Genomic DNA, 25598 nt, shown 5'->3' on the forward strand with positions numbered 1-25598 from the left:
CTACAATCATGACTTTTGTAACTGGATAGCTGTGCAACAGCCAACCAACAAGTTACTGTGATGAACATGGTAGTTGCTAACACCTTAGTGAACAGGGTTCCATTGTCATTAGGATGTATTTCTTGGTTAAAAAAAACTGCACATGATAGATAAAGATATGTTTATTGACACATATCCATCAGTGCGGCCTCCAATGCAGTTAAACATGCAATTCATCCAAGACAAAATAGAGTAGATCATAGTTCCAGTGCTTTTTATGCTGAACAAAAATGTAAAAACAATTTTGAATATTGAGGAGGTATTCATGATCCTTGTCTCTAATTATTTACACCAGGGGGGTTGCGTGAATGGGACATTTCCATGTAGAACTATATCTTTACCAAGAGGAGTTTGTGACACGCATCTTTGCCTTTGTCCAAATACACCATTCAAATATGGGGCAATGGACTCTGGGAACTTTGTGTTGTCACCCTGTTGCTATGTGTCTATTAAGAGGCTTTTGATATACTCAAACGACAGAACTTTACTGATAAAACCACAAAGTGGCAGATTTAAAACGAAAAATGGAAGAGTTAAGATTTGTCTTGTTTTGGAGATAAACACAAACAGATATGGCAGTAAAATCGTTATCCAAAAGTTAAGGCACTAGGTGGGCCAAATGCTACACCTGTTGAGTCTTCTACAAATAATTTACAATTCAAACAGTGCAGTTTTACATTTGTTAACTTAATGTTTTCCTTTTGAACCATTTATCTATGAATCAATGTAAGGCAATACATTACAAAAAATAAACATTACACAAAAAAAAATACAGAAACGATGTACCCAATGAACACACATACAAATCAATGAAGTTTTAGGTCTCCTATATGCCATTACAATGGAATTTACTTATGGCTTGGAGCAATAACAATAATTATAATAAAAATAATAATGCATAGATTTAAATGATGATCTTGCATGCTCCTCACTCGATATTCATCTAATACTCATTTCCCAACGCTCTGCCCCAACCCTGATAACGGACTTGCAGAGTAATAGAAATAGAGGCATGAAGGCCCTCACAGTCCATCAGGTGAAGGCAGCAGTCAGTTTAGATGGAAACACAGCTGTCCGTGCAAGCTAGAGTGTTCTCAGACAGGTAAGGAAAACATTTTAGTTCTTGCAAGTTGTACCCATTCACCGCAGAGCAAAGCCAATCCCTGTACTACAGTACCTCCATGTTCATGCAAGAGTCCCAGCGAAACCCCCCCAATCAACCATTCCTTTCCCACAATGGATGATATGGAGAATGTACCCATGCCAAAAGTCCCCCCTCTCCCCCAATCAGGTCCATAGTTTGGTTAAGATGACAGCGCCATCTTCTGGAAGAAATGGAAAACTGCAGGTAAGTGTTTCCTGGTTGAGGGGGGACCTCAGGGCTGGAGGAGCAGGAAGAGGAGGGGGGGGGGAGAGCAGGCCTCAATGTCCCTGATGCTTTGTGTCAGCTAAGTGTTCCAATTCTCCAGCGCTGATCAGATTGTTTCAATTGACTTGAATAAAACAGGGGGCATCCACTTTTTGAAGGGGATAGGAGGATAAGAAAAAAAACAAAAACAAAAAAAAACAACAGAGTCCCAACAGAATCCAGTGGTTCAGATGGTTAGCTGGAAGAAAGAGAGAAACAGGTGTCCAGTAAAAGAAGGCAAGACATTTATCAACTGGTTAGTTCCCAGAAGTTAATACATTACTCAAGGGGGGAAACTAAACAGATGTAGCCACAGCATTGTAATTAAGTCTTTGCTCGTCTGCACCACACTTGGTAGGAAAAATAACCTTTCACATGGACCACCTGCTCAAGCAGGGTTGCAAAGAAGCCAAGAGTTAGTCAACGAAACCAACAAGACTTGAGTGTGAATTATAGACAGAGAGCCGAATGGAAACAACCACCAAGGAGTCAACCAACCCAGGACACTATTAGACCATTAACACAGTTAATAATAAATAAATCAGGCCGATCAAACAGCAGGATTTAGTCTAATAACGCGAGACTCTTCCGAAAATTTGGGGTCTGCAGGAGCATCTGTCAACAAGTGCTGGAGGTTGGGTCTGCTGCTTGGAGGCTGGACTGGGCCCTGCTACAACACAGGAGACAAACAGCAGGTCACACGACTGACAGAGCTGTACGTCAGTCAGTCCCAGAGAGCGCCCGCTCCAGTCATTCCATCAACGTCGTCCCTATGCAAAGCCCAACCCGACAGCAGTTACCAGCCTACAGGACGTGAATGTGACGGCTAAGGCCATTCGAGAATGAGAGAAAACATACACAACAAGGTGGAAAATTACCTTGGCTTGCCCGTGATGCTTTTGGGATTCTTGCGGAAGGACTGATTGGCTGCAGAGCGTGTGGAGATGGTGCGGGGCGAGGCCCTCATGAAGGATGATGGAGGAGTTTTGGGGATCTTCTTGCCCAGGTGGCCGATCCACTTCTTCTGCTCGTCCTGGGTGAGGGCCAGCAGGAGCATGTTCCGGGCAGACGTCACGTCGTAGTTGACTGTGTGGGGGGGAGGGGGGGTGGAGACAAATGCAACAATGCTGAAAACACAAGCTTGCACAACTCGGTCTCCCTGCTGGGGAGAATGCATTAACATTCTCCCAAAACGTGAGGTCAAAAATTATTCCATCTAGAACAAAAACACATCTCTCTTCCCATGTGACGGGGCCTGTGTGTGTGTGTGTGTGTGTGTGTGTACCGTACCTTTGCAGGGGGCGATGACGTCCTCCTTCTTGTCCAGGTGGTCCTTGTGGCACTTGACGTGGCAGCGGCGGCACTCGAGCGCGGCCGGGGGTTTGAAGACGTGCCAGAGGGGCTTGGAGCAGGCCTCGCAGTTGGAGGGGAAGTGGTACAGGGTGGGGATGAACTCGTGGCCCTTGTGAGGCAGGCAGTTGGTCTTGTCGCCCTGGGGGACCGTCTCGACGTCTGCCTCCTTCCTGCACTCGCCCTCGTTGGCATAGAGGATCTGAGGAGAGGCAGAGAGTGTGGGGGAGTGAGGGGACTGAAACACCTGCTGGACTGAACCAAAGGGGGGGGGGGGGGTCCTACCTGGAATATCCTGGGGATCTCCTCAGTTTCTGCCCGGTACACGTCTCCCTGGGTGACCGGCCTCACATGGAACAGTTTGCTGTGCGGGACGACAAGCCGTTAAGTCCGCCAGAAAGGCAAACCACATGGAGTGTATTCGCCCAATCACCCCCCAACCGTAGAACCAAACGTCCTCAGAGCAGGTGTGAGATAGGTAAATACAACAGAGCACTTTTGCAAATGAGACGTCAGACAACACGGCATCAGGCGTGGACAGCGGGGGCACTTACTCGATATCTAGTACCATGGAAGGGTTGGACTGCTCTTTATCCAGCTCGTCATTGTAGAACAGGATCTTCTTGCTGCTCACCACCACGTACTAGAGAAACACAAGAACGAGGTCACGTGTTCTGGGGACACAAGGAGCTGGGGTAACACAGAGGAGCATGGAGGAACAGGACCCCGAGCGTGGAGGGGAATCCTCTTGTTGTGACATACCTGCTTCTTCCAGCCGTATCGCTTGATATTAGCACGGTTAGGTATGGACAGCCACCCTTCCAATCGGGATTCTGCGGGTAGAGGAGCCAAGTTCAAAAACCAAGCCAGTGATGAGATACTAACCCAAAAAGGCCATGCAGTGATTAAATCCAAACTCGACTTGGAGAGCGGAGAACACAAATAAATAAGAGTCATGTGAGGACAAAAACCCGTAACTCGGTTGTTTCAAAACAACGTTTCTCACCGTCTGTGTTCCACTTAAATGTACGCACGCGATGTGCTTTTGTGTGTGAAAGGCATCCCATGCTGGTAATCCACATTCGGCAGATCTAGATCCCATGCATAAAGGGGTATTAAGGGGTATCATGGGATTGTTCATGAATCAATAAGAAAGGCCCATTCGTGGCGTTCCTCCAGCAAGTCAGAGGTTTCAAACTATTTTAAGAAGGGGAGAGATCAGCGAGTGCACATAGTGTAAGCATGACATCGTTTTGGCTCGGCCAATTGGCTTGTCCTTATCATTGACTGTGACGCAGAGTAAATATTCTCTTTGTTGAATTCATCATGAAGGCTTCGGGCCACAAACACACTGGCTAGCCTGTGTACCGTTTGGATTATCGGTGGCATCTATGAAGTGTTACAGACTGTTCAGAAACTCGGCATGCACAACACAAGTTAGGGGAACTGACAAAGGCTTTACGCCCAGGGTGACAGAGTGAGGGAAGTTGGACGTTTCTGTGGTGATCATGCATCGACACACCAAACGTAAAAAAAAAAAAAAAGTGCGTTTTGGAAGCAGACAGGAACTTAGCAGGGGTGTGGTCACGGTTTCCGCACACGTTTTGAAAGGTTCTCAGAGTGATGAGTTAACTCAGCCAGGGTGGAGTCTAGGTCTGGAGCGGGGACCTTTGGTGTCGATCGTAGCCTCAGTTGTGACACGCAAGAATCTCACAGCAAACATCATTAGCCAGTCCCATCCCCTGCACTTTAGAGTCAAATGTTGAGTAAAGTCCTAAATACATTTATTTATACACTCATTTGATTGGTCCCCATACAGCAATAAATACCTATTTTCTTGTCACTCAGAACAGCTTCTTTCAAAAGTGTGAAACAAAAAAGGTACTTTTCTCACCCTAAAGGCAAAGTGAAACTCAAAATGTGAACACGACAACAAAGACGAGCGCGCACACGCACAAGACAGCACAGGCCAGGCACAACGGGAAGTCCAGACAGCAGGTTACTCACAGAGGGAAAAGAATAGACGTTACACAGATAACGAGAGCAAGGAGAACCAACTGGATATGAGGGAATAAGAGATGACAGACTTTAAACCACACACACCAGGAATCAAAATACAGAATAACACCTGACACCAGCAAACATGTAGATCAAAACATCAAGTCTTTCAACGAGCGCCACACTTAAAACCGGAGACAATCAACAAGGATGCTATTTGTTGAAACAGTCCACTAAACCCATAAAGGAACAATATGCACTTTAGATTTACAGTTAACCGTGCTGGCTGTGAACCTCTGTGTAGGATGGGTGATTTAGATGATGTGAAACTAACCATAGCCTTTTATGGGTAGCCAGCTACCCACTTTACTGCACGGTTCAAATAAACAGACAAGTACACTAGACGTTCTCTCTGTGTGGTTCTTCATGGGGGGCAATTTGGACCTTTCCACCGATTTAGGAACCTCTCTTGAACCTGGTCCCTTCCAACCAGAGGGCCTACGACCCTGCACGGGAAACTCAGATATAAGATCCGGTCTTAAATATCAGTTCTAGTAGTTCCACACATGTAGCATCCAGTGTCCCAGAATAGCTTTTTGTGTGTCACTTTGCAACCCTCATAAGCTAGTCCACATTCTCACATCAATGTAGAATGTGAATGTTAGATTTTTTCCAACAGGCCATTCAAGTCATTGATAGACATCGGCCCCTACGTACACAGCATGACTTACAACTTTTCATATGACTGAGGTCCTAACACAGTAATCAGATTCACCTATCAAAACGAACCCTCGCTTTTAGAATAGGACATTTAGGTGCCAATTCAGACATCCAAACTGTCGAAGCCTGACTTTCCCCTGTCTGTAGCCGGGATGGAGATTGTCCACAGAGGGAGATTGTCCTCTGTCGGGCCGGCTGTCCGGGAGGGAGGAGGGATGGGGTTGCTGGGGGGGGACCTTACCGGCCAGGTTGCTGTCCGTCTCGTCCGTCTGCAGGCTTGTGACGCTGGAGTTCTCCATGCGCAGGTGCAGGTCTTTGAGCTTCTCGCGGAGCTGCTCGATGTCGCTCTCCTTGCTGTCCAGCTGCATCTGCAGCTCGTTGCGGTAAGTGCACTCCTCGGACAGTTGCTGTGGAGGGGGGGAGGGGGAGCAGGGGGTCAAATGAACCGTCTGAACCGGGTTGAGCTTTCACAAATCAACCGTGTTTGCTCTCTAAGAAGGTTGGATGCGAGTCAACATGTCATGCGACTGGTCGACATGTGCCGTTACTTCTGATTGGTGTCCCTGGCCAGGAGAACACTCCACCCCCCCTCCCTCCTCCACTGCGAGAGTCCCTGCTCACCGCCTGCATCTCGCTCAGCTCCTTCTGGTACTTGACGGCCATGTGGTTGAACTTGTCCTTCTCCTGGTTGAGGTCGAGCTGCAGCTTGCGGTTCTCCTTCTCCTTCTTGCGCAGGTCGGCCGTGCTGCCCTTCTTCTTCTGGTCCAGCTTCATGTCCTTGCGGTTCATGATCTCCGCCAGCTTGTTCACCGCCTGGAGGGGAAACGACCCCCGGGGGGGGGGGGGGGGGGGGGGAGAGAGAGAGAGACACGGTGTGACCGAACGGCCGCGTTCAGAAGCGTTCACCGTGGCGGTGGGGACGTGAGGATCTGTCCAGAGGAGCGGAGCCCACACCTGGATCTTGAGCGTGCGCTCCGTGTGGAGGACCTTCTCGTAGTTGGCCTTGATGGCGTTTGCGATCTCCTCCTTCTGGGCTTCGTACTCTGCGGGAGGGAGAGGTACGGGGTGAGGACACCGGGTGGTTCCGGAGGAGCGGGTGTCTAGGGGGAGTGGGGGACAGTACCTTCCTCCTGAGAGTGCAGCTTCTCGGTGAGCTCCGTCTTCTCCTTGCTGAGGTGCTCCACGTCTTTGGTCAGGGTTTTGTTGGATTCCTCGAGCTGGCGGAGGAGGAGACGGCAGGTGAGGAAAAAACAAAACAACCTACCTCTCACTAGCATGGCAGTGATCTGTTCTTGTGTCAGCGCCCCAGGAGGTGTGTGTGTGTGTGTGAGTGCGTGGTAGCGTTGAGGGAGGCGAGGGGGGTGCGGACCCGTGCGATGGTGGCGTCCTTCTCAGAGCCCTCCTGCTTGTGGCGGGCTTGGGCCTTCTTGTTCTCCTGGCTGAGCTCAAAGTACTGCTCTTCCTGCAGCGCCCGGGCCAGCTGCTCCGACTCGGCCTTGGTCACCGTCAGGTCCAGCTGGGCTGACAGGGAATCCCTGGACACACACACACACACACACGCAGGGGACACACACACAAGTCAGCCCAGGTTGCCACATGTCTGCGAGTCGTAAGGCTGTGGCAGGTGCGTGCGGGGTGAAGGGGACGTCGTTACCTTTCACTGTGCAGATCCTGCACCTTCTTATGAGCATCCTGCACCTGGCGGTTCTTCTCCTCGATCTCCTCCTTCAGCTCCTTCACCTGGGTTTTGTAAAGTGTCTGAGAGAGCCAGGCGGGGGGGGGGGGGGGGAGGAGGAGACGACCGTTACCCAGGGAAGCTCACTCACACAGGACTGGTGTACGGGGCGTTTAGGGGGTGGGGAAGGGTGGGTTGTGGCTCTACTCACTGAGAAATACTGTTCGGCCTCCAGCTGGTCCTGCAGTTCCCTCATCTGTCCTTCGTTGCCCCTGTATTGCCTGGAAGACACACCACCCACATCCAAACACGGCGTGTCAGACGCTGAGGGCAGTGGGATTTTCACAGCACTGCAGTTACCAGCGCGACACCGAGTGAACTGTGCGCATCGGAGCCCTGGTCGTAGTTAGCGGGTGTGCTGCGTGACAAGGTATATTTGAGGGGTGCTTTCATACGCTGGGCAGTCTGAGGTGTTGAGCAGAGTGCACACACCCACACTGGGGATTAGGAGTGTGTGTGTGTGTGTGTGTGTGGGAGGGAGGGAGGGGCTGGGTAAGCCTTAATCCTGTGGTGTAAACATTGTCGGCGAGCAGCTTTGGCCCAGACACCCTCTAAGCTGGAATAATAGGCCTTTTCTGGAATAACAAGCAATTGTAAGGCCATTGACACATTGACTTCTAAAGACTATTAGCAGATAGGGTTGGAACAAAAAGTGCCGTTTGGCTGCCTGGCGCTCGAGTGTGAAGTTTGTGAGGTGGTTGGCAATAGCTTATTTTCCCACAGGCTTGACTTGTGGCAGAAGAAGGGAATCGCTACAACAGGCTGTGCTCTCTAGACACACTCCCCCAACACGCTCCAACGGTCGGGGGTGTTTCCTACTTGGTGAGCTGCGCCAGCTGGAACTCGACGGAGCGCTTGCTCTCCAGCGCAGTGTTGATCTCCTGCTTCAGCTGCTTCTCGGAGCCCCGCAGGCGCTCGGCGTCCTGCAGGCGGCCCTTCAGGTCGCTCTGGGCCTGGAGCCGCTTGCTGGACTCCTGCTCCATCTGCATGCGCAGGGCCTTCACCTGGAGGGCGAGCAGGGGGGTCAGGGCACGTATACATGGGGATGGCTTTAGCCCAGTGGTTAGAGCTATTTGCCTGCAGTCGAGGGTTTGAATCCACCTCTGGGCGCCGCTTTGGATAAAAGCGTCCGCTAAATTAATGCGTTGTTGTTATTATTAGAACGTACAATACACAGGAGGAGAAGGCTTGAATCACTTTGAATCTGCCAAATCGCATGCATTCCAAAAGGCTACTCCATAACACTGAGACCAGAAAGGACCAGGGACACTTGTTCAAGCAGGATCCCCCCTCATGGGGGGGGGGGGAGGGTTCTCTCACCTCGTCCTCCAGCCTCTCCTTCTGCTTCATCAGCTGCTCCATCTTCTGGACCGACTGCTTGAGGTCAAACTCCAGCATGGAGCACTGCTTCTCCACCTCCACCACCCTGCTCTCCGCCCGCACCCGCGCCCCGCTCTCCTCCGACACCTTCTGCTGCACCGCTGCGGGGGCACACACGCACACACACACGGGCCGTGAGCCTGGGCCGTCCGTGGACTCAGTGGGAGGTGGCAGGGTTTCCCACAACACACTGCAGCTGAGGCAGCCGCCTAAGCAACACACGCCTGCCGCCTGAACTACTTTGTCCAAAAAAACTGCAACTTTCGGAACTTTTGTAACGAAAGGTCCTAGAAGTTGATTGGTTGGCGTGACCCGCCTGAAAGGCTATACGACATGGGACAACTGGACTGGCTCAGCTTTCTTTAAGCTTCGAATCCTCAGCAGCTGAAAAGGTTTTCCAGAGGGGAAACGGGAGTTCAGCTGTTGCAGAAAGATGCTTTCAGTAGCAGTTGGAACCAATTTCCAGCGGCTGCTGTTTTTGGAGCGTGGGCTAGGCCCCAGCTTCATCTGTACAAGACACCCGGAGCAAAGTTCTGACACGCAACGTGGATTAAACTCCTGAATTCCTGCCTCTCATCCTGATGCCCTCTGGGTAAGAGTCTGTAGACACGGCTCTGGGGGAGAAGAGCAGGTGGAGAGGAGAGGGGAGGAGCAGAGATGGGAGGTGAGGGTAGGAGAAACAAGGGGAGGAGAGGAGAGGAAAGGGGAGGAGAGGAAAGGGGAGGAGAGGAAAGGGGAGGAGAGGAGAGGAAAGGGGAGGAGAGGAGAGGAAAGGGGAGGAGAGGGGGGGTTGGGAGCAGAGGAGAGGAGGAGCGTGGCAGAACGCTGGAGTGCGGCCGGGGGCCAGACCTACCATGCATGGCGGCCGACTTGGCCTCCTCGATGGACTCGTACTTGTCGGTGAGCTGGGCCCTTGTCACCCTGTGCTCCGTGTGCTCCTGGTCCAGGCGCTGCTGCAGGGTCTTCAGCTTGTAGTTCAGGTCGATCTCCAGGCCGTTCCTCTCCTGCGACACACGACACGGCCACGCGTTTTACCGGAGAGACGAGCGTATCGAGGGAGAGCGTACCTGGCAGGAGGGCCGCGGGGGTTCACGGCAGTGTGTTGGGGGGGGCGACGGACCTTCTCCAGGTTGTTGCTCCTCTCCTGGGCCTGCTTGCGCTCCGTCTCCAGCTTGGACAGGCTGAGCTTCAGGTTCTTGTTGTCCTCCTGCAGCCCCGCCATCCGCGCTGAGCCACACAGGGAGACAGGACACTCTCACAACAGCCAACACAGGGAAAAATCACTGTGGAGGTCGCGGCCCACAGTTTACCACCCCTACTGCCATTTAGAACCAACTGACGTCCCAAGTCAGTTGGTTACATAAAAGACCCGCCCCTTTATCGTCTACAGGCATCAGTATGCTTGTTCGGATGGTCTTGATCTACTGAAATAAACGTGTGTTTATTAATTTGGGTTAATTTATAGCTTTAAGGAGGCCTTGAAGGCTCTTGATGAGAGATGCATGTCTGACAGATCCATCTGCAGCTCGGGGCGGCGTCAGTGTCCGGGCACGTCTCAGATCAGTGGGCAGGTGATGGATGGGGATGTTTAAAACTGGGGCTGGGATTCCTGCAGCTGTTTAATCAGGGAGGGAGGCCGTGGCTCCCAGCTCAACATGTTAACGAGGCTGAAACCGGTTTTCCCCACATCTAGATCCAACCGAATCCAACGCCAAGATCCGACGTCTAAAAACCCAGAAAAGCCAACCACCCGAATCCAGTTCTAGCTTATTTTTAGCGTGCGTGCGCGTGTGTGTGGGCGTGGCTGGGCTACCTTGCAGCTCGTGGATCTCCTCGGAGCCCTGGCTGTAGGTCCTCCTCTCTGAGTCCAGCGTGGCCTGCAGCAGCAGCAGCTCCTTCTCCAGCTGGCCTCGCTCCCCCTCCCAGCCCCGGCTCCTCTCCTGCAGCTCCCTGTTCACGCCCTCCAGCTGGCTCATGGACTTGGACAGCTCCGTGTGGCTCTTCCTCAGGCGCGCCGCCGTGTCCGACTCGGCCCGCAGCAGGTCGTTGGCCTCCTCCAGCTGTCAATCAGAGGGTGTGTGTGCGGGGGGGGTTCAAGCTGCTGGTTGCGGAGATTCTGTAGACTTGTTATTTTTTCCTAGGATTGTTTATATAGTTGGGGCGGTCTAATGTGAATGATTCAAATGCCTTGTGTCTCGATGGGATTTGAATCAATCAAATTAAGACGTATAAAAGGGTACTCATCACCAAGCATAGGGATAATTTCACAAAATAATTCATTTTTCTATCTTTCCTACCAGTACAAGCACATCTCCTATTGGACAGAACCACCCCCTTTCCCCCTGAGCAGATGACTGTACAAACACAGACCTCCAGATAAACCCCGCTAAACGCTCTGACCCATTAGTCTGGACAACACACCAGCATGTCCCCGATGAAATACATTTGTAGTTGCTTTTTTCCCCCTGTTATGGCAGTGTGTGTGTGTGTGTGTGTGTTCTTACCTGTTTCTGCAGCTGTACAATCTTGTCATTAGAGGCTTGAGAGTTTTGGTTCATTTTCCTCATGTCCTCCATCTGCTCCTTCAGAGTAGACACTGAAGAGAGCGGACCGAGAATTCAGATGAGCCGTCTCATCCAACAGACACGAGCAGAACAGGTTCATGCACATGGGGTCCAATCTGCCGTTTCACCCACTGTTGCTACGGCCAGGTTATTATGTGGAAATCCACTTAGTGCCGTCTCCTGGTACAACCTAATGGACGGTCTAAGAAGGCCCCCTGGGCATCCTCTCACAGCTAACCAGACCATGAAAAGAGGCTCTCGCTCTGGTGTTATCCATTTGGGACCAACATATGTTTGGGTCAGATCAAATAGCTGAATGGAGGGGGGGGGGGGGGGGGGGGGAGATACTTTGCATGTCCGCAAAAAAATATATCATCATGCATTTTATAGAATGAGAGAGGGGGGGGGGGGGTAGAGAAGGGAGGAAGAGAAGGAGGGGGTTTGTGGTATACCCTCGTTCTCCAGGTTGCGTCTCTTCTCGGCCTCCTGGTCGCCCTTTCTTTGGTACTCGGTGGCCCGGTGCTGGATCATCATCTTGTCCTTCTCCAGCAGGGACACGCTGGCCTCCACACCCTTCCTCAGGTTGGCCTGGGGAGCAGGACCACCCCCACCCGTCACTAACAGGAAGTCACACTCGGCCATCCTGACTGGTGGCTTGTAACGTCTGGTGTGTGTGGGCGACACCCGTGTGTTTGCGTTGAGAAGACGCTCACCTCCTCGTCCAGCTCTTTCATGATTTTGTCCAGCTTCGTGTTCGAGGTCCTGGTGGAGAGAGCGCAAAATACATTTCAAAATACATTGTGGCATCAGGTGTTTTGTTTTGCATTTTGGTCTGGGAAAATGCATATATACAGTACTGTGCAAAAGTCTTAGGCACAATAAAAATAAAAAAGGTTAAGGAAAAATGCTTTAAGAAATAATGAAATTCAACAAAAAGTTTAGCAAAATTGCACTTTTATACTGCTGCACAAATAAAAAAATTGTATTACATATATTTCTTTGATTAAATGGTGCATTCAAATCTGATACACTTAAACGCCGCCCTCGAAAAAATGCAGCAACATTAAATTTAGATTTACTATAATTCTAATTTATTTTTACTACAAATAGGTAATGTACAAAACTTTCTGCATCACTATTAGCATCCTCATCTGCCTCCTCACCGAAGAGACACCAGAGAGGTCGCCTACTAATTAATAAACTGCTTTGCGCAATTCGTGTGTTGTTCTTAATTACGAATTAAATAATAATAATAAAAGCTGCCCTCGTGTACACACCGCCCTCATCGAAACACGTAATTCAAGAAAAGCTGTAGCATTTAATTGAAGAAATACAGTATAAGACATTATTTGTGTACAAAATCTTGGGTGCCCAAGACTTATGCACAGTACTGTATATATATATATATATATATATATAATCTGGTTAGCTGTGAGAGGATGCCCAGGGGGCCTTCTTAGACCGTCCATTAGGTTGTATGTCCATACCTGCACTTGGCCTCCATCTCGTCCTTCAGCTGCATCTCACTGTTCAGCTGCTCTTCCAGCTGGTAGATCCTCTTCTGCAGGTTCTCCAGCTGGACAGACACACACACAGCCAAGGCACAACATGGACATGTTAAATATATAGTCTGTGACAGACAAGAACGTTATCTTATCGCTAAACATAAAAACACAACGCTTGTGTGTTAAGTTGATTTCAGATGCACGTTTGTCCCAGGACAGGTTTTGGAGCTGCAGGGAGCTGCGTCAGGCCAACTCACGTGGCTCTTATCTTCCTTGGTGGAGCTGCTGCGTTTCTCACTGGTCTTGGTGCTGGAGCTGCGGGTGAACCTGAACACACACACACACACACACAGAGCTCTATCACAACAGCTTTAACACACACCTTTAGACTACACAGGGGCTCACGGCTCACTAGACTAGCCATGGAAGAGTACAACAGTCAACTCAGGACAGAGGGTTCAGGTAGGGGAGTGCTGCAGTCTTACTTTGAAGAACATACACCGGCTCACTGTCGGCCTGTGTCGGGGTACAAATTGAAACAGTGGCTCTCGTTCTCAGCATGAGCACAGTTCAATAGCTGACTGACTGCTGGAGCGAGTGAGGCGCCTGCACAATGTCGAAAGGTGTAGCTGAACCAAGATGGCCGCTGTGGAGCCATGGAGACAGACAGGTCTCGGCCCTGTGCCGGCTGTGCGGCGGACTCACTGGTGGCTGCTGTAATAGGTGAAGCCCACGAAAGGGAGCTGGTTTCCCACGAAGGCCTTTGGTATGGGGAAGGTCTCCTCGTCCCCCCGGTCCTCCTCAATGTCGTCGAAGTTGCTGGTGTCGATGTCGCTGCTCAGCTCGGGCACCACGGGGGCGGCCGCTGCACACGGGGAGAGACGAGGGGGTTGAGGGGGAGGGGAGAGACAGTGGCCTCGTGCGCGGGCCCAACTATCCTATCATGTCACTGTGCGAGAAGCCCTGTTTGGGCAGAGGGAAGGGGGACGCGAACAGTGCCTTGGATCCTCTAGGTTCTCAGGTGTGTAAACAACGAGAGGCGAACACAACCGGCCAATCAGCCTGTGCTGGGAGCTGGGCCGCTGGAGGCACGGTGAAGTGCTGACTCCAAGCTGGGGGAGGGCCGAAGATCAACTTGCTCAACAGGGGCCGCAGAGGACGGACTTAGCCCTCCGTTCCTAATCTGGCCCTGCTCTAGTGGACGCAGTGGAGGCTAACGGTTAACCTGGCTGCACCCCTCCCCTCCCCCCCGGGCTGTCTGTGGTCCCTCGGCTGCCCCACACACTGAAACCACCCCTGGTCCTCACAGTAGGTCTGTTGGAGAACAGACATTACAGATGGGAACTTCACTGATCCCGAGAGGGATTTACACCATCACAGCAAAAGTGAAAAAGCAAGACGACGGAACACAATAAAACAAGTAGAAAGCATTGTCCCTAGGTACATTATAATAAATATGTATTCAGATACGAAACGTTACGAAAATATGAATTTGTCACGTCAGTATCAGATTGTCAACACTGCCGGTGTGGAGAGAAAGTCGAGGAGAAGGTGTCAAAGGGGAGCGCAGAATGTGAAATATCGGTGTGCCTCCGGCCCAACTCACTCTCCCTGATGTTCTCCCAGGTCCACTGGTCGTTCTTGAAGAAGGGGTGCCTCTTGATCTCGTCCACCCCGTTGCGTCCCAGTCGCACCTCTCTGAGGAGACACACCACCAGCACGCAGGTCAGGCGATATCACAGCCTATGGCTTGGGAAGCAGTCCACATCTCTACATTCAAGGGGAACTGCAGTGTTCTCGTGCAAGAACCACATCAGCGCAGTTGAGTGGCAGTACTAGGCTGGATCTCGTCCTTAACCGCCAGTGTTGCTTTGGTACCGACACTGGAAAGCACCCGATGGCGTTTTAAGCGCTGATATCTTCATGTGCCGCGCCCCATCAGCAAGTCAATGACAATCGTGAGTTAACTCCTTGCTGTTAGACCAGGAGGGGAAAAAAGTGAAGGATCAATAACTGGGCCCTCGGTGCCTCAATCTCACCTGTCGGTCAAGAACGCACAGATGAGGTTTTTGGCATCCTTGGATATGTCGCTGTCCTCGGGGAAGGTCAGCGCGTTTTTGTGATTCATGATCTTGCTGTAGGTCCCCACCAGCGAGTCGGCGTAGAAAGGCGTGTCGCCTGCAGCGGACGGACACAGCCATGGGTTAGGAGAACGGCCACGAGTGAATCCTAAACAACCCCCACCCCCCCCCTCAAAACAAAACACAGAGCGCATGACCGGGCCTGCTGGAGGTCTGGTTCTATTCCAGAGGCTCCTGTCGACGTTTCAGTGGGAAATTACATTTTACATTTAGTCATTTAGCAGACGCTCTTATCCAGAGCGACTTACAGTAAGTACAGGGACATTCCCCCCGAGGCAAGTAGGGTGAAGTGCCTTGCCCAAGGACACAATGTCATTTGGCACGGCTGGGAATCGAACTGGCAACCTTCAGATTACTAGCCCGACTCCCTCACCACTCAGCCATCTTAAGTGAAATGACTTAAGATCCTCTAAAAGTGGTCGATATACAACACAAGGGAAAGCACAGCCCTGCAGCAGTAACATACGAGTCTGCACAACTCGGTTGCTGGAAGCCTTTCACAACGATATGACACGGGACGACCGGGGGCCCGTCTCCCATTCCGAGCAGGCGTTTCGTGCAAAACGACGACAATGACTACAACACCCAAACATGATTTTGGCACCGCACTTTAATCCTCATCTGCACACGCACAGCGGGCCGGCGTGAACTCACCAACAAGCATCTCGTACAGGAAGACTCCCACGGACCACCAGTCACACTCTCGGCCGTAGTATCCGTCCCCTCCCTGGGATTTGAGTACCTCGGGTGAAATGTAGTCGGGGGTTCCCACGGCCGTGTCACATCGTACCATACCGTCCTGGAGGGATGGGGGGGGGGGGGGGGGGGGAGAGAGACAGCCTCATGAGCCACAGCACCAAACTCTTACCTCATCAACTACCATCATCATTTCAGACCAGGGAGGAAGCACATCCCTGTGGTTTTGCATGGGGTTAACCCTACTGACACAACAGTGGACTGTTCTCCCTGGGATGACAAGTGTGCCTTATTGTGTCGGGCTGGAGTGATGACTGCAGTAGATACCTTGTTCATTTTCATACAGGTTCCAAAGTCAGCCAGCTTCAGGTGGCCTGCTTTGTCTAGCAACATGTTGTCAGGCTTCACGTCCCTAAAAGAAAAAGACACCCCCCCAGAAAAACAATCAAGCCACCTTTAAACTCACCCCCCCCCCCAGTACACAGGGACAGAGGAAGGAGAGGCCTCACCGGTGGATGAAGCCCATGGCGTGGATCCCATCCAGCGCCAGCACCACCTCGGCGGTGTAGAAGCGGGCCCACTTCTCGGGGACGTCGTAGTTGCTCATCAAGTTGACCAGGTCCCCGCCGGGCATGTACTCCATCACCATGTAGAGGTAGCGGTCGTCCTGGAACGCGTAGAACAGCTGCGGGGCCAGAGAGGAGACGGATGTCAGAGGCCGCCCCTGTGGGGAGGCCCCAGCAGGGAGGGGGGGCGTCTGGCCCCTGTGGGGAGGCCCCGGCAGGGAGGGGGGGCGTCTGGCCCCTGTGGGGAGGCCCCGGCAGGGAGGGGGGGCGTCTGGCCCCTGTGGGGAGGCCCCAGCAGGGAGGGGGGGCGTCTGGCCCCTGTGGGGAGGCCCCAGCAGGGAGGGGGGGCGTCTGGCCCCTGTGGGGAGGCCCCAGCAGGGAGGGGGGGCGTCTGGCCCCTGTGGGGAGGCCCCAGCAGGGAGGGGGGGCGTCTGGCCCCTGTGGGGAGGCCCCAGCAGGGAGGGGGGGCGTCTGGCCCCTGTGGGGAGGCCCCAGCAGGGAGGGGGGGCGTCTGGCCCCTGTGGGGAGGCCCCAGCAGGGAGGGGGGGCGTCTGGCCCCTGTGGGGAGGCCCCAGCAGGGAGGGGGGGCGTCTGGCCCCTGTGGGGAGGCCCCAGCAGGGAGGGGGGGCGTCTGGCCCCTGTGGGGAGGCCCCAGCAGGGAGGGGGGGCGTCTGGCCCCTGTGGGGAGGCCCCAGCAGGGAGGGGGGGCGTCTGGCCCCTGTGGGGAGGCCCCAGCAGGGAGGGGGGGCGTCTGGCCCCTGTGGGGAGGCCCCAGCAGGGAGGGGGGGCGTCTGGCCCCTGTGGGGAGGCCCCAGCAGGGAGGGGGGGCGTCTGGCCCCTGTGGGGAGGCCCCAGCAGGGAGGGGGGGCGTCTGGCCCCTGTGGGGAGGCCCCAGCAGGGAGGGGGGGCGTCTGGCCCCTGTGGGGAGGCCCCAGCAGGGAGGGGGGGCGTCTGGCCCCTGTGGGGAGGCCCCAGCAGGGAGGGGGGGCGTCTGGCCCCTGTGGGGAGGCCCCAGCAGGGAGGGGGGGCGTCTGGCCCCTGTGGGGAGGCCCCAACAGGGAGGGGGGGCGTCTGGCCCCTGTGGGGAGGCCCCAGCAGGGAGGGGGGGCGTCTGGCCCCTGTGGGGAGGCACCAGCAGGGAGGGGGGGCGTCTGGCCCCTGTGGGGAGGCCCCAGCAGGTAGAGGAGGCAACGCGCCCCTGTGCCTTTCCAGCGTCCCGGTTGTATAGACAATGTGCCGCATCAGCAGGTGACCTGGGAGGACTGAGAGAAGAACCTTACCTGCACTACCCAGGCGCTGTTGGCGAAGGCCATGATGTCCCTCTCCTCCCAGAAGAAAGCAGAGTCTGACCTCTTGATCATCTCGAACTTGCTTAGCAGCTTCATGGCATACACCTTCCTCGTGGCTTTGTGTCTAACCTGAGGACGGGGCAGGGAGTAGAGGAATCAAAGCTCAGCATGCGAGCTGTACCTTGCGGAAAAAACCTGATGCAAGTTTGAGTGCAAGCAGCCCGGAAAAGGACGCTCACCAACTGGACTTCTCCAAACGCTCCCCTGCCGATAACCTTGACCACCTCATAGTCCTCCGCTTTCATACGCAGGTCCCGGATTTTACTGATGGTGTCCTTATCTGGGGAACAGAGACAAAGAGAGAGAGCGAGCGAGAGGGAGCGAGAGAGAGAGAGAGAGAAGACATAGAAGAACAACATGTTAGAGCAGCGCAGGCTTCCAACCGTACAAAAAAAAGAAAAAAGAAAAAGAAACCCGCAGGCACAGCTCCCCACTGCAGGAGCCTATAATCCCCCAGATGACTGAGCCTGCAGGGGGGAGATCCAGGAGTTATGAGAGGAGCAAATAAGGAACAAGATGGAGATCGGAGAATTATCTAAATCACGGACACACGAGAGTACACTCCTGGGTATGTCATCAGCTGCAATACTCCTGTCCTGCAGAACACCTGGCGACGGCGTGCTTGTTAAGGTGGCTTTTACGGAATAAGGTGTGGGGCGATGACAGCAGCATTGCAGCCGTTGGTTCTTCCAGTCTGTGTGAGGATGGGGGAACGAGCCTGCTGATGAGAAAAGCCCTGCCTGGCAGACGGGCCTCCTCGGCGGGGACAAGCTGCTCGGAGGGGAACGTGTTCCTGACTGATCTCATGCAACAACACTGGCCCCTCTGGGGGGAGATAGAGCTCAGACAAATGTGGTCATAGTTGACAGGGGGGGGGGGGGGGTCGTTTTCTATTCACACGGGTCACAACTGGCTCGGGAACGCATGGAGAAAAAATGGGGGGGGGGGGGCTGGCGGGAGCATCCGAGTTCAATTGATCTAAAAATACAGGGCGAGGGCCTATTTGAATAAGAACATCCAAGTGTGAGTCATTTCCAGCAGGGTCTCCAGGGAATACAATCCACCGCTTCCAAATAAAAACGGTTGTGAGGAAGGCCAGATCAGGGACATCTCTTGGAAACCTTCAAATCCGATTTTCCTCCATGGGGCTCGGGGGGGGGCGGGGGGGGGGACAAAAGGGAGGAGAGCTAGATGGCGGAGGCTCGTCGGTGATGCTCACAGAGCTGTGAGCTGAAGTGGCGATCAGACAGCATGGACTCGTTTTCAGAGAGAACAGTGGGAAGTGCAAAGGGCTTGGGGCAGTGCATGCCACTGGCAACCAGTCCTTCTCACAAGACAGCCAGGCCATTAACATCCATCGATGCGTTTTCAACACTTGGCTGTCGAACACAAAAGGTACTGTAGCAACACTAATTGAACAAATAGCTCACGACAGCTTCTGCCCCAAGGCTTCACACACGCTTGTATTGCCAGTCTCAGGAGAGCCTGGCATTTCAAAGGACTGTTGGCGGAAATAAGTCCTCGAAAAAGTTTCAGATGATGTTGCAGGCATTGAAAACGTAGTTAATAACTATCAACATTTTAAATGTACTTGCAGGTTAACTTGCAGGTTAACTTGCAAGTTCCCCCCCCCCCCCCCCCCCCGTTTAGCCATTTCATCCACGATAATGTGTACGTTTATCTAATATAGACATGAATGTCAAACAGAAACATTGACTTTTGTGTGTAGAACAGTTTACTCTCAAAGTAACCATCTGTCTGATGAAGATATATTGTGTATATGACAAAAAAACATTGTGTTAAAACCAGTATAGTAGGGGGGGGGGGGGGGTTTAAGGGTATCTCGATTAAACTCTAATTTGTCATAACCTTCACACAACAGGCACACAAACAGCAAACACAGACACCCTTGTTCTTGGAGGTACTGTATTTTGAGCATTTCCCAGAATGCTACACCGCCGCCGCCAGCGCCAGCCGTGGTGATCCAGCAGTACGAGGGCAGAGACACGGTGTGGGGAGGCCTCCACCATCATGTGGGTCACCAGCTACTCATGAAAGAGCCTTTGTTGGGGGAGTCTGAGCGCCAGACACAATTGTGCCTGCGCCTGGATGGAGGCACTGACCCAAAAACAGCCTCGTCCTAAGAGCCTCCAGTAGCTTCCACGGACGCCTGCCCGGTCTAGGAGCCACATGGAAGTGACAAGCGGGGAGGAGAACCTGGCGTGGGCTACTTACATCTATTCAAGAAGTTGTCGATGCTTTTGTTTTTCCTCAGGGCTGGGAAGTCAAGGTCGTACACCAACGCGTCCAAGCCATCCTACGAGAGATTGGAGAAGAGAGTTAATAGGTGATTTAACTGTCACTGCAGTAGTTTGGTTTCCAGCCTTCCTGCACGACCTTCCTGTTCCATGTAGACATCTAAGGCATACACTCTGTTTCTCTGACTTCTGTGAGAGCTTTTTCCATCCAGCCATGTGCCTTTAACTTCCCACAGCAAGCCACACCCTTCAAACAGCACCCCATACTTAAAGTCCTTTATATGATACTACCCACGACTCTGGTTTTCAGTTCAATCTCAAACACGATTTCAAATCAGAACACGCAAATGGGTTAACAGTACTGATGAATGCCTGACTAAGGACGGACCCTTTGAGAGTCATTTTGCGTCACTTTTTTCTGCAACAAACACCAGCAGAAATGTGTTTGGTGGACATGCTGCTTGAACCACGAGTACTTTGTCACCCAGACAAGCACACATCCCAAATCATCACAAAGTCAACAATAACCCGCTCATGACAGTGACTTAGGAAACGGAGGCTTACAATTGCCCAGTGATGACTGATGTAGGCCAGTGTGTGGAAGGTTATTAACCTAAACCACCAGAGAGCCGGTCCTCTGGCCGGCAAAGCAAACAGGGGTTTCCACCAGGGAAGTTGCTCCCCGCTCCAACGTCCTCATTCACTTCCGGTCCCAAACGTGACATGACAAGAGCAGGTGTAGGTAGCCTTGCTGTGGTGGAGTAACAGTAAGAATGCGTATGCCCAGACCCTACATTACATAGGTCCAACTGCCTCAACTCTGGAGTGTGTGCTGGTGCAGGAGGGGAGACAGTGTTCTGGGCCTGAACACATCCGTGTTATCTACAACCTCAAAGGAGAACTGGCACAGCGAGACTTCCTCAACTCCACTCTGCCCTCAGTCAAAAAAGACCAACTTTAAAATCCTGTGTGTTCTCTAAACTCAACCTGTGCACGCATGTGATTTTGACTGATTACTTTTCGCATGGTAAATCAGCTAGTTACCTAGCTTTTCGACATATTCCACACACCAAAAAAAGCAGTCTCTGTTTATAGGAAACATGCATGCGTTTGGCAGTTCATTTCTCCGATTAAACGGGTCAAATCGAAACAACAGTGCCTATGTATTTGAAATACAGTGTGTATGTGAGGAATGTAACTGTCCACAGACCATGAGCTTCAATACAACCTACTACATGAATCGGTGGGGTCCATTACGAGTGTTGTCATATGTTCTAACACAGGCATATTAATCCCCATTCTTCCACCAGTTGTGAGTATAAGGGCCAGTTAGCCTTAGGCCATGCCAGGGCAGAAGTGCCACCAGCAGGATTTAATCTAATCTTCCTTAATCCAGGATGGCTCACAAAAAGAGGGCACATGAACACAAAGAGTTGCTGCAGCACTGCAGAAATGGGCTCCTTCCTCACGGCTAGGAGAGAACCGACATTGAAACACAGTGCTAGGAGTTTGGTTGCGCACGTGACTATCCTGCAGAATAACAATCTGACCTTGGTGATCAGACTTTACTGAATCTATGACTTGGCTTTGTGACCCGATCCATACTCATTCCATGATTCAAAGCACAGTAGACGTTCAGCTGTTAAGAAAAGGAGGAGAACAAAAAACACGTTTGTCTGCGTTTAACCACTGACTGATACAGACACATAACAGGCCTTCATCTCTGCACAGATGATGATGACGAATGGTGAATCAGCCGCTCTGACGAGCAGAGGAATCCTCTTAAGTAACTGCGCTGCTCCTCTCTGAGTGCAGAGGGGTCAGGACCAGAGTCGTCCCCCTCGACAAGACGTCGTGTGAGTGAGCGCCTCGGGAGAGGGAGGGAGAACAGGAGGGAGGTGAACACTGGGTGGGCAGAAGGAGGGAGAGAGCAAAGCCCTAAATGAGCCGGGGAGAGAGAGGTAGGCTCGTCATAGACTGGAGGGAAACGACGGGAGAGGCTAGCTTCAACAGAAGGAAATGGAAGGGGGAGAACATAAAGAAAGAGGGAGGAGTCCAAAACGAAAGAAAGTGAGGCCTTGTTGACCATACAGTTGTAACCAGGCTTAGCTATGGAAAGAAGAAAAAAAGAAGAAGAAGCAGACTTGAGTCCTCCAGGACGCTAATCACACAGCTCTGTGCTCAGCAATGCACGTTTGCATAACTTCCTGCCACAGAGAACTCTGGACAGCCACAGTAACATTCCTCAACAGGACTGTACACGTCAGAGAGCTATTTTAAGTATGTGGCCAAACAAGTTCTCCGCACAAAAAAAGGTCTAAAACAAATGCTATTACAGTGGCTCCTATTCCAGGGTTTTCAGGGCACAATATATGGGCCTAAGTGAACTATGGAAAGCCTGCTAAAAAACAAACAAACATACACGGACAATAGCAGAGCTTTAATGTCGGTGAGCTTTCCCATCACAATGCCAGGAATTCTGCCTGTTCAGAGTGGCTCTCAGGAGTCTGCCTGAAGCACAGCCCATCACTGATAAGGCCCTCTCTCGCTGCTAGGAACCACTCTGTGAGAAGATAAGAAGAATGACAGGCCTGGAACACCGTGTCTGATAGGCCACCCGAGTGGAGGATGCCAGGCAAATGTCAGTCACAACAGTCACGAAAGAGACAAACACCAGTAGGCAAGACCAACAGAAACTCAGGTACCAACAGGGCCAGTGAAAGACCGGCATTGTGCTTTTTTTTGATGGAAGCGATTACTCACAGGGCAACATGCTGGAAGCTGCTTTATGACTTAAATGTCCCAATTCAAGGGACTTCAGAAACATGAGTCTTCAGTTCACATAATTTTGGTTTATGGGCAGGGAGAGCACACACCCAGCTACCTCAGAGCAGCCTGCCTGGTCTCTGCTCTCCAGACACACAGAATGGCTTTGGGACACACAGGGGACTCCAGGCGAGTCAAAGACAAGAGGTTATTTGATTAGCATGGAATTTTATTAAGCTGTGGGTGGAGTGGCAGGGTGGTGGCGGCGGCGGTGGTGGAGAGGGGCTCCAGCAAAAGGCCTCCATTCATTGATCACAGGAGATTGCAGAGAAGGGGGGGGGGGGAGACGAACAACACCCTTGTGTGTGACTGCCTGCAGAAACAGTCCTCACAGCTTTTTACCATTAAAATGCAGTGTTGCTTTTAGGTGAGTTAAAGCCAGCAGGGAGATAAAACAACTGCCCTTGCTAGAGGCAGTTTTAGTTGCTTTAATGGCCTGTAGTGTCATTAGAAAGAGATGCAGTAAGGTGGCTATGTGGTTGTGTGGTATGACCATAACCATAACCACACAACCTGGGCATTCCCTTGTCCATTTTGCTTCTAATTGGTGCAAGAAATCAACTTTGAGAGACAAGTTTCCTTATCCGTGCGTGTTTAGGCTGTCTGATTCATACCTGCAAAAATAAGGCTTTTCCCCAAAACAATAGCAGGAAATTCAGGGAAACACATTTCCATCAGACAGCCATACAATGGTGCTCTAGGTGGATTCATAATGCATCTACAGGGTCAGGAAGCAGATCCAGATATGATATCCTCCCATCCACTTGATCACTAATGTGAAAGATCATGTTTTAAGACTAGATATGTATATATATATATATATACACACTGATGGCAATGGGGTGAAGCTGCTGATTTATATAGGTCACACACTTCAATTACGATGCGTTTTATTGTTGTTCTTTTGTTGCTGGTGATTTATTAACTCCAACTAGTTACATGTAACAAGCTGTTAAGGAAATATGAATGGATAAGAGAGGATGAAATGAGGAACCAAAGACAGGCAGATACGGTATGCTACAGCTTGAACAGCACAGACCCCCCGGGCCCCTCAGAGCTATCACTGCCTCTGCACTCATTTAGGACAACACTCTGATAACAAGTTTAGTCAGCGTGTTGGTTTCCCTCTGAGGGATCCTGTGTGGCAGGCCCTGCAGACATAGCCAATCACGACGAGTAACAAAGACAGGGCCGGTAAGAGAGGAGCAGGTGAACTTTTGCAGCTGGGACAGCAGGCCCGCAGATCTGACACATCACTGATAGGCCTGTCATTACAATACATGTTAATAGTGGCTGACAGCTACACAAGCCCTGATCCAGTTTGTCAGCTGCAGTTCACGTCCTCTCACTTCCAACCTGGCTTGGAAACACAATGGTGACAGGTTTTGGATACTACAGGTATTTAACATACCACTTCCTGTTCTGCTTCTTCAGATATACTATTTTAGCAATCAAGAACATATATGCCCTTGGCTAAAGCACCTATCCTCAAAGGAAATTAACTGATTTATTCACAAGCCTTGTCACATTATTTAGACAGCAACAAATAGTCAGTCAACACAAAGCAGGCTGGCTTTAAAAACCTGCAACACGTTCAATTGTCTAGAATAGAACTGCCACTATAAGATATTTGAATCAAATGTATAGCAGATCGAATGTCAATGCATTGCTGGGAGTCTTGAACTTGATTTGGATAGCTGGAGATCTTGATAAAGCCACACAGATGAATTGTTGGTTATTTTACCATCTGGCAAGGGAACTTGCAACAGATCTGGCAACGTAGATTAATAAGCAGTAGCTAGGTTGGCTAAAGAGATAGTTAATAACTAGTTGGCTAGGTTGCACCTATAACCTATGCTTTTATCAAACGAAATAACGTCCTCGCGCCCACACTACCGTCGCGAGGCAATTAGCCTGTCTGCTAGCTAGCCAGACGATTCTTGACGAATGTGACTGACTGAGCAATGTGGTAGCTAGCTGTCTGAGTTGTCCAAGTAACATTTGCTAGCTACAAACACTAGCTAAAGTACTTACCAAAAGGCAATCCGTGTTTATTTCTGATTTCGGATCCTTCAGCATGGCATCGATTTTTTCAAACCGAGCCTCCAAACTCTCGCCAGCTGACATTTTCGCAGTCAAGTCGATATCCACGATGGTGAGATAATCAAGAAAATAGTTGGCAATCCAGAAGGCTAGCTAGCTAGCTTAGCTAGCAACCTGAAGCTACACTAGCTAGCCAAATGTTCCTTTCTTCCCGTGAACTTGGTGTGTAAGCCGCACTTCAAAGAAGTGCTGTACTATCTCTTCTCAAAATTTCGCAAACAACAAAGAGTTTAAAGTGGCGCTGGAAACACAGAAGCCACATTTTCTGGGAAAAGATGTTTCCCCAGCTTGAGTTTGGACGCGATAACTTTAGCAGCTCGAGCCACCTAGCCAGCCAAGTTAAATGCAGCACAACAGATTAGCTAACTTTACGTTAGTCAGTCTCCACAGGATGCCACAGAAGATGGGTTAAAAATGTTGATACATCCGAACAATAACAACAGCTTAAATATGCCTTGCAAAGTTGGATATGTGCAAGGTTACTCCAGGCCCATATCTATATCAGTGCCAGGCCCTTGAAAGAAAAAAGACAAACGAGTCTGACAGCTGCAAAGTAGAAGTGCTGAAAAAAACTTCTCCTTCCAAATTTCGATCAGTTTAAAACACGGTCTTGTTAAAATACTGTATTGCAGTCCTTTCGCTGTGAGCTTCGCATTGTCATTGACCATCAGTTGTAACTGGTGTAAACAAAAATCTTGCAGGCGCTACATTGGCCAATAGCTTTTTGAACGATGCTATTTTTTCGAAAAACAGACGATGCCCGATTTTCTCCCACAGCCCGACCAACATGTCCGCCTTCCTGTTCAAACACCCCGGAGAAGCAACTTCGAAATGTCAAGTACTGCGCATGACCTCAATCCAGGCGCGTTCAATGAGTTTGAGGGTTGAGCGAAACGATGATGGCAAGGCAATATGTTACAATTCATTAGTGTTTCGGATCGACACGCACGTTTTGAAAGA

The 25598-nt window shown here is 51.3% G+C and overlaps 1 protein-coding gene across 2 annotated transcripts; it reads right to left on the bottom strand.

The window, feature by feature from the left end:
* Positions 1–146: 146 nt before the first annotated feature.
* Positions 147–25457, bottom strand: rock1 (Rho-associated, coiled-coil containing protein kinase 1). Of its 2 annotated transcripts, none has more exons than XM_062480492.1 (33): positions 24570–25457; positions 19687–19768; positions 17631–17731; positions 17383–17520; positions 16046–16221; positions 15864–15948; positions 15495–15639; positions 14739–14877; positions 14306–14397; positions 13405–13564; positions 12957–13026; positions 12682–12770; positions 11908–11956; positions 11647–11782; positions 11135–11226; positions 10444–10690; positions 9751–9857; positions 9484–9634; positions 8571–8731; positions 8070–8254; positions 7402–7471; positions 7170–7273; positions 6885–7050; positions 6639–6732; positions 6470–6558; positions 6137–6328; positions 5757–5922; positions 3560–3630; positions 3352–3440; positions 3083–3161; positions 2738–2999; positions 2326–2533; positions 147–1646 (listed from the first exon to the last, which is right to left on the bottom strand). In XM_062480492.1, the coding sequence occupies exons 1-33, from the start codon at positions 24660–24662 to the stop codon at positions 1643–1645; spliced, it is 4092 nt and encodes a 1363-aa protein (XP_062336476.1). In that variant the 5' UTR covers positions 24663–25457; the 3' UTR covers positions 147–1642. The 2 variants fall into 2 exon arrangements, with proteins under 2 accessions (XP_062336476.1, XP_062336475.1); XM_062480491.1 differs by having other exon boundaries at positions 147–2117.
* Positions 25458–25598: the final 141 nt, after the last annotated feature.

The sequence above is a fragment of the Osmerus eperlanus genome, chromosome 16 (assembly GCF_963692335.1).
Source record: "Osmerus eperlanus chromosome 16, fOsmEpe2.1, whole genome shotgun sequence".
NCBI classification, from domain to species: Eukaryota; Metazoa; Chordata; class Actinopteri; order Osmeriformes; family Osmeridae; genus Osmerus; species Osmerus eperlanus.